General features: G+C 42.5%; 1 protein-coding gene across 1 annotated transcript; it reads right to left on the reverse strand.

The window, feature by feature from the left end:
- Window positions 1-359: 359 nt before the first annotated feature.
- On the reverse strand, window positions 360-3,516 carry LOC127218111 (integrator complex subunit 6-like). Its single transcript, XM_051179117.1, has 4 exons — window positions 3,337-3,516; window positions 1,266-1,610; window positions 829-922; window positions 360-459 (listed from the first exon to the last, which is right to left on the reverse strand). The coding sequence occupies exons 1-4, from the start codon at window positions 3,461-3,463 to the stop codon at window positions 360-362; spliced, it is 666 nt and encodes a 221-aa protein (XP_051035074.1). The 5' UTR covers window positions 3,464-3,516.
- Window positions 3,517-9,332: the final 5,816 nt, after the last annotated feature.

The raw sequence follows: 9,332 nt of genomic DNA on the forward strand, positions 1-9,332 counted from the left end.
GTGATACTTGGGAAAGACCACAGTTCTAAATACCAGAGATGACACTGGTTCTAAATACCAGAGATGACACTGGTGACCCGCTTCAGAGTACAGACATGTCATAATAATATTTACCCGATAAGACAATAACATCAACCAGCAGAGGGGAGGAAAACAATCAACAAACCAGAAAGAAGTTATGTTTTCAAACAAAACGCATAGGGAGAAAGCTCATCCTTTATTCAAAGTTGCTTAAAAGGTTTTCTTAGAGGTAACTATCTTAGCTAATACATGCGAGGAGGCTTCAGCATCCCCCTGCTACATTCAGGAACACATTAAAATATTTGTTGGATCTTGCTGACCAACCAGTAACAACAGAATCATGTACTTGGGTTTGGATCATTGTTCTTGAGAGAGCTTTCCGACTTTAATTTTTCCAGTATGTCCTCGAGATAACGTATTAAGTGACGTCTTTTAAATCTGAAAATAAATATAAACATCATGTAAAAAAAGATACCCAAAGAACCTGTGCAGTAAGAAGTGGTGTGTGACCCAAAGCAGGGCTCACCATCTGTGGGAATAGTCTACATCCCAGGTACCAGGTGCTCTAGCCAATATGAAGGGTGTCTACTGGGGATCAGTGCCCAGCTCAAGACTACTGCCACAAAGGAGGGTTGAGGAGGCCTGGGAGGGTGTGTCCAGCCCAAGTGACATCAACCTAAACGTCTACATCATCAGCCTCAACTGTAAAGGTGGGGCCAGGGATTGAGAAACTACTGCAAGCAGGCTCTGTTCTCCACCCTTCACCCAACCACTGAGGGAAGATGTGCGGTTCCCCTGTGCACCCACCTTGCCGCTTCCTTGATGGTGAACTCGACAAACTGTTTCCGGACTTCCAGAGGTCCCTGCACCTCTTCAAGCAGCTTGAAAATCCTTGCATATTCTGGAGAGAATGTAAGACTACTTGAGCATTTCTCAGAAATGGAAAAATAGTACGGGATCTTGGTGAATCTGTGTAATGCACTTTATGGTCAAGAACGCTAAATGGTGGGTATGTGTTCTAAATGCCTATTCACAGGGAAGGGCACAATCCTTATGAGCAATGGCCAAACAACATTACGAAGGGAAGATGGAGTCTGCCGAGTTATTTCAGTGAAGAGTGACTTTAGTCAATTATATAGAAAACCTCACTTGTGGCAAAGGCTCTCTCTCCTGAGGCAATTTCAGGGTGTTCTAATCATACAACTGGGGACACCTGCCTTGTCTCTGTTACTTTGGGTACTTACGGCGTCCATAGCGTCGGATTTCGGTCATCAGGGCATTTTTAATTTCATAATTAGTTACAGTTGGGTTCAATGGGGCCGCGTGGGGGCCAGCTTCCGATGGAGGTGTTGCTGGTGCATTAGCAGTGCTGGCAGAGTTATCACTGCTAACACTTCCCCCTGCAACTGTGCCATCATCACCTTTGCGCTGAAGAGAGTTGTCAGGCAGAGAACCTCGTGGACTAGGGAGAATGGCTTCTCCTGCCACAGGCTTAGGCTGCTTTGGATCACATTCTTTTGCGTAGACTTTAGGTGACTTGGACTCACCCTCCGTTGTCCCTACCTGGGCTTTCTGGATGACAGTAGCACCTGGAAAGCAAAGTAGCAAATGGAGCTGTGAAGTAGGTGAGCTCAATGTCTCCACACAGGCATCTCTGCGCTCTTCAGGACCGAAAATAATTGCAGAGGAGGAGAGTACACCAGAGAAAAATCTCAACCATGACAAAGTGACCCCAGGGTACAGCATAGAAGAACACCACATCATACCTGTGGCTCCATGAACACACACACACACACACACACACACACACTAGCTGGACAGGACAATGAAGAAACAACATACATCCCTGGCACGCTCATGTTAGTGTCACATTGATATACTTTACAAGTCAAAAAGCTAAAGCTGTCACAGATGTCAAAATGGTAGGGCCACACCTTCACAAAGAAATTCGCATTCTTGGGTGACTACGCATCTTTCACTTTTGTGTCAAGATCTTTTTCCTCTCCCTCTCACACTCATGTTCTGTTGTGCCCAGATTCTGCCAGGTGCTAGGGGTCATCTGTGACAGTAATGCCCCCCCCCTGCTCTGATGGAATTTGCAGTGTCATGGAGACATCAGAGAGGAACCTCACACTGGGCTGCTCTCACGTTGGGGAAGAAGGCAACAGAAATGTGAGGTGCTCCCAGGACTGCCAGGTTGGTGCTTCCCATTGGGAGGGGTCCCTAAGTAAAACAGAGGAGGAGACAGAGGTAGTCTGTGTAGCTGTCGGAGATGTGCCAGTGTGCAATGTGATCTGAGGGAGGGGATGTAGGCATGGTGTGGTAAATTATAGCCGCAGAGGATGAAGGTGACTATATGTGATGGTGAGAACGGGTTATGGAGAGCCTAATGGACCCGGGACAGGAGTCAGGTTGTATCTTGCATGCTTGGGAGCACAGGGTTTTTGTTTCAGCACGAAGGCGGCCGGCTATATTGACCCGCTGATAGCCTTACCCTGGCTGCAGGGTTGAGAGATGATGTTAGGAAGTGGGTACAGATGTAATGGAGACCAAACAGAAATCACCTATCTTCACTGTGGGAATTAGTCACGGCAGTGTGAACTAGACTCAAATGGCCTAAGTTAGAAAATATTTCATGAATAAGCAGGAGAAAAAAAAATAATAAAGGGCAGGAAAACCAGAAAAAAAGGCTTCACCAATAAGAAACACATTATGGAGATTAGATACCCCAGGAAGTTGGGACTGAGGAGGTGACTCGGTGGTTTAAGAATACTGGCCCTACTTCCAGAGGACCCGCGTTTGAGTCCCAGTACTCATGTGGCTTCTCACAACTATCTGCAACTCCAATCCCAGGGGATCCCATGCCCTCTTCCCACTTTGGTGGGCAACAGGTACACAAGTAGGGCATAGAGACACAAGCAGGAATAACACCTACACACATAAAATAAAATAAGAAACCCCCGAAAGTGGTCGTTAATAAAGGGCTGGCTGTCTGCATCAGAGGCTGCTGAGAGGAGAATGGCAGTGTCATCGCAGACTGTTGATGTTCACGACAGTGTGTGTGGTGTGGATGAGTCAGAAGGCAGGGGCCCATACGGCATTCCAATATGGAGGAAAGGAGAGGACAGGTGATGAAGTACGGCCAGGTGGGAAGCACATCTGCCCCCTCTTAGATCTTGTTCTATGATAGCTGCAAGGAGCGGTTTTGGCCCTGTTGCTCTCCCTGCAGCAACTGCCATCACTTTCATCATTCCACGTGTTTTCTTCAACTCGTGAATATGCTCGTATCTGTCTACTCAACAATGATATATTTACCTTCTCCCTTCGCCTCGGTGGCAGCTTCAAGGGATTTATTTGACACCGTGTCCATCCTGTATCTTTTCTTTGGTGGTGGAGCTATGGCTTCTCCTTCTGCAACAGGGTTAACTTTCCGTTTAAGCATTATGTAATGTTCCTTTTTGTCAGGTTTCTTGCCCTAGAAAACAGCAACAAAAATATACTATTTCCTGGGCGTGGTGGTGCACAAATTAATCCCAGATCTCAGCAGAGGCAGGAGGATCTTTGTGAATTCTAGGCCAGCCTGGTCTACATAGCGAATCCCAGGACACCCGAAGCTATATAGAAAGGCTCTGTAAAGAAAGGAAGGAAGGAAGGAACGAAGGCAGGCAGGCAGGCAGGCAAAAACTTAAAACATTTAACAAACTACAACCACCACAACATTGAAAACATAGGACATGTCTGGGATAAGATACTATAAGAAGATTCCTCCAGATGACTCTGAAATAAGAAGAGTTGGGAAACCATAGAAATCCAACAATTGTGAAAAAGCAAATGTGGCTAAAACTAAAAATACCAAAATGTTTTGAATGAACAAAATATTCAATGGCAAAGATTTAGAAATTATCCCTAAGCTTAAAGAAGCGGTTAAGAAGTGACTTCATAACCCTGTCTCGAAAAACAAAACAAAAACAACAAAATAACACACGCACGAAAAAAAAAGAAGTGACTTCATGAAGTAGATGAAAAAAAAATAATTTTATGGCTGGGGGTCTCCACAACATGAGGAACTGTATTAAAGGTCACAGCATTAGGGAGGCTGAGAAACACTGCTGTACACCAAGCATAACAAAAAATTCCAGAAATTAAACCCAAGATTGAGGACATGCTGAGGAGGCCAATCCTCTGAAATTTTCCCTTGAAAGAAGGAACCAGGTTACAGTGTAACCTAGTAAACTCTATTTCATGGAAGTCCCATAGAAAATCCCCCAAGTCGTGAGAAACATGTGGCTATGCAAGTAAAGGAAGAATTTGTAGCTAGACATGACCAAAGAAGCACCTTTCCATGTCATCTCACAGTTCTAAAAACGAGCCGCATGACAAAAGAGCCAAGTTAGGCACAAAAGCAAACGCATCAGGGCATCTAGAGATTTCTTTGTAGAAATTCTAATGGACAAGAACCACAGGCTGATATATTTAAATCTTAAAAGTCAGTAATTGTCAACCCAGATTACTATGCCCAGTAGATTGATCCTTTAAAATCAGGAGAAATGAAGTCCCTCCACGATCAGCTTGAGCTAAAACAATCTACCACCACTCAGCCATCCTGAAAGAAGACAGTAAGGAAAGAATACTACACAGAGAAGAAAAAGATTCACAGCAGCATGAGAGCGTGGAGAAGAATAAAGATATCACTATAAGAATAGGAAGACAAATTGCAGTTTCAAAAGGGGCAAATAGTTTTACCTCAGTGGACACACAAGCTTTAAGATGAACAAGGAAGAAATCAGTACATACCTTGCAGTGATGGCTCTAAATATAAACGTTAAGTCTCCAGAAAATATGCAGCCTGAGGGTTGGGGAGACAGCGTGGTGTGTAAAGAGGCTGCTGAGCCAGCGCGTACACCTTAGAAACCGTCAGGTATAATGGCAAGCATCTGTAACCTCAACACCGGAAGTCAGAGTGGCAGAAACAGGACAGTCCCTGGGGCTGATTGGACGGCTGGTCTAGCCAGATAAGTGAGGTCCATGTCCACTGAGAGACTGTCTTTAAAAAGTAAGGTAGAAGGCACTAGAGGCCTGACGTCATTCCCTGGCCTCCACATGCACAGACATGCACAGACATGCAGAGGTGAACACACCTGTATAAAAATGTGCAACCACTAAAACAATAAGCAGAACTGGGAAATGTTAAGAAAAAACAAAAACATGATTCAACCGTCCCGTCTCCAAGAGACTTACCTCATTGTCAAAGATTAAAAGACAGAAAGTGGACGTTTGGAATGTTGTATTCCCAAGCAAACAGAATCTACATAGAAGCAAAAGCAGCTATACTCATGTCTGGAAAAAGATAAAAACGGAAAGAAGAGATCAAGACGGTCACTGTATCTTAATAAAGAGAATAATCCATCAAAAGATTTAATAATTGTAAATACACATAGCAAATGTTGGAGGTACTAAACAGGGGGCTTGATGGGGTGCTTTGGATCAATTGTCCCCTGCTTGTCTCCCTGTGTCTTTCATCTGTCTTTCTGTAGTTTCTGATCTGGGGCCTGTCTGTTGCACGTATGGTGTTGGACTGTCCCTAACAAAAGGCTTTGTTCTGTATTTATTTAATAGCACAAAAAACATAGTATGGGGAAGGAATGAGTAATTCTTTTCTACAGAAACCTTTAACCGAGTTTTGCAAGGGAAGAAGTTACTTTACTGACCCTTAATAGCATTCAAAGCTACAGAGAGACGTTATCAACCTATTATATCCATATGCTGCTTCCAACATTTACTGGACATTTGTCATGTAAAGCTGCTTTTAACTTATCTGCTTTCAGCATGTGATAAATTAATATATTAATAAAAATATTCAAAAGAAATGCTAGAAGATGTAAAGACTTCTCATATACATGGGTTAGTTGGCAGATATCATGTTGATAAAGTGTCATGTTACCTAGAGTGATGGACAAGTTCAACGTCATCCACACCAAAATTTCAGTGACATCATTCACAAAAGTGAAAAGAACTATTAAAATCTTGTTGGAAGTACAAAAGACACCAAATAATAATAATATCAATCCTCACTGAACAAGAGCAATATTGGTAGCATCACAATCCTTAAATTCAAATTATACTACAGAATCACAGTGACAAAACAGCCTGTGCTGGCACCCAGAGGGAGACAGACAGGGAGGGGAGGCAAGATGGGGGAGGAGAGAGATAGACACAAGACAGAGAAGGAGAGAAAAAGAGGAAAGAAGGGAGGAAGGGAAAGAGACACAATGAAACCGAATAGAGGACCCAAGAAATAAGACCAATAAATATGTATTACTCAAAAAAGGTGCCAAGATACTTAAATGGAGGAATGGAAGCCTCTTCACCAGGTGATGAGTATCTACGCGCACAAGACTCAAACTAGGTAGGAAGAGGGAAGCTCAAAATGGATTAAACTATGACCTGGAACACTGAGACTGCTACAGGCAAACAGGAATAACACCTCAAGATATAAGCACAAAGACTTTTCAAATATGATCTCACTAAGTCAGGGGGGAAAAAAAAAAGAAGAAATGGCAGATGGCGTTGCATCCAGCTGGAAAGCTGAATGAAGCAAAGCAAACAATTACCAGAAAGAAGATATGGGGAGTGTAGCCTAGTGTTTGGAATCTGAGGGAGGACGGCTGTAAGACTGAAAGCAGTCTAGGCTACAGAATGGCACCCAGACTCAAAAGCAAGTCAAAATAAAAGGAAAGAACACATAACCATGGGACCAGACATGCTGAAGTAGGAGGAGCAAAATATTATGAGAAAACTTCACATAGGTTTGAAAATGAAGACTATAATAAAATTCCCATGGAACAGGACATAAGAATGTTTTTGTATTTGGCAAGATTAGTCAGGACAAAAATTGAAACCTTTGTATCCACAGGTTCCTGGTAAGGAGTCTTCTAAACACATTTGGGCAAAAAAAAAAAAAAAAAAAAAAAAAAAAAAAAAAAAAAATTGTTACATAAATTATTTCATAAAGCAGAAAAAAGGCTTCATTTTGTGAAGCCAATGAAGCTGACACCAATCTACAAGATGTACATTAGAAGAAAACAAAACAGTGAAGCAGTCTCTCCTGAAAACAGATACAAGTATCTATTTTAAAATGTAGTGTGTGTGTGTGTGTGTGTGTGCGCGCGCGCACGTGCGTACGTGTACAGGTGCCATGGTACAACTGTGAAGGTCACAGGACAAATTGTGGGTTCCACCAGGTGCGTTCCACCACATAGGTACCAGAGATTGAAATGAGGTCATCAGCCTTGATGGCAAGCACATTTAGTCCTGAACCATCTGGCTGGTCCTGAGACGAATATCTTAAATAAAAATTATCAAGAAGAAACCAAAGGTGGGAGGAAACCATGCAGCATGTCACCATACAGTTTAATGCAGAAAGGCAAGATTGCTTTAACCTCAATCAACTTTAAGCGCAGGAAAGGGTCAGGGAAATAGCAAGTCATTTTAAGTTCAAATCCTCTTTGTGATCTGAAAGGATTAGCAATGGAGAACACACAACTCCTGCAGCCTACTGAAGTGTTTCTATCAGATACAGGACAGCCTGTATTTTCTCTCCTCTGACAGTCTAGATTTTATCACTACGTATGCAGAGCAGGAAACAGTAACAGAGGGAAGGATAGCAGAGGGGACAGCCAGGTGACCATGAGCACACTGCAATGATACATGAGGGATGAGATCTTGAAGACACCCACTATTATGATGCAGGCCAGCCTAACAATTAATAATAAAGTGTAGGCAGGGTATGGTGACACACACCTTTAATCCCAATGCACGGGAGGCAGGAGTAGGAGAATCTGTACAAGTTTGAGGCTAGCCCGATCTTTATAGTGGGCTTCAGGACAACAAAGACTGCATAGAGAGATTATCTCAGATCTCTCCCTGCCTCAAAAAGCCAACCAACCAAATAAATAGATAATACAGTAAACCAGCCAACCAACAAACAAAACCCCTACTCTATGACAGTGTCAAAATTCACATAAGAATAGTAAGCATTTTCTCCCTAAAATCTTCAAACAAGCCAAGGATGAGTGAATACTCTACCCAACAAAATGTTAGAGAACGCGATACTGTGGCAGAAATGTGAAAACACAGGTGGCATTCCTCTATAGAGAGAGCATTTAAAATGGCATAAAACCAAGGCTAGAGAGATGGCTCAGAAGTTAAGAGTACTGTTTGTTCTTGCAGAGGACCTGGGTTCAATTCCCAGCACCTACACGGCAGCACACAGCTGTCTGTAACTCCAGTTCCAGGGGATCAGATACCTTCACATAGACACAGATGCAGTCAAAACAAAACAAAACCTTACCAATTCACATAAAAGAAAACCCTAAAAACAAAAATTTTAAAATGATATAAAATCAGGGGCTAAAGAAATGACTCAGTAGTAAAGGACATATACTTCTCTTCCAGAGCACCCAAGTTCAATCCCCAACATTTACACTTTGTTGTTCATAGTCATCTGTAGCTCCAGCTCCAAGGGATCCTCTGACCTGTGTGAGAACCTGCACTACCATGCACATATCCACACAGACACATAATTAAAAGTAATAAAAACTTTTAAAATAAAATAAAATTATATAAAGACAGGGCTAGAGGTTGACTTAGTGGTTAAGAATGCTCTTGTAGAGCACCCATGTTATAACTCCATCTCCAGAGCATCTGACTCAGCCTTCTGACAAATGTGAGGAATATACACACAAGCATGCGTGCGCGCGCGCGCGCGCACACACACACACACACACACACATATACACAGAGAGAGAGATGAAATACAACAAATTCAAAAAAATTATTGCAGTTATTAAGTGACAATAATCAAGTTTCTGCACTGAGGGACAAGAATCATAAGCCACCTGTGCTTCTGTATAGTAAATACAAAAATTAGTAAATAAGATTCCAAGTAGCAATGGAGTGTGCCGTAAGCCTTTAACACTTAGAACTGCAATAACAGATGTGCTAACACAGTCCATAGAAAGTGCAAACTACACGTAGAGAATTGAGACTGATATAAATGGAAGTGAACAATGTGTCTGTGGGTTGGACGGCTTCTTATCAGAACTCAACAGTACCAATAGGTGTGGTAGTGCACACCTCAGAAGCAAGTGGATCTCTGAGAATTCAAGGCTAGTTGTGTCTCCAAATGAGTTCCAGGTTACCAAGGTTACACAGTGAAATCCTGCCTTTAAAGCAAACAACAATAACAAAACAACAACAACAACAACAAAAACCACCTTCTTAGCAACATTCCCTCTCAGAAGGATGATAAA

This window comes from Phodopus roborovskii, unplaced genomic scaffold (genome assembly GCF_943737965.1).
Source record: "Phodopus roborovskii unplaced genomic scaffold, PHOROB, whole genome shotgun sequence".
NCBI classification, from domain to species: domain Eukaryota; kingdom Metazoa; phylum Chordata; class Mammalia; order Rodentia; family Cricetidae; genus Phodopus; species Phodopus roborovskii.

Bases quoted from the DNA above. Each gene is read 5' to 3' on its own strand.
- LOC127218111 (XM_051179117.1), bottom strand. From the start codon at position 3,463: ATGCTTAAACGGAAAGTTAACCCTGTTGCAGAAGGAGAAGCCATAGCT. The intron at 1,611-3,336 runs GTAAATATATCA...TTTGCTTTCCAG, and splicing joins CACCGAGGCGAAGGGAGAAG to GTGCTACTGTCATCCAGAAA. The intron at 923-1,265 runs GTAAGTACCCAA...CATTCTCTCCAG, and splicing joins AATCCGACGCTATGGACGCC to AATATGCAAGGATTTTCAAG.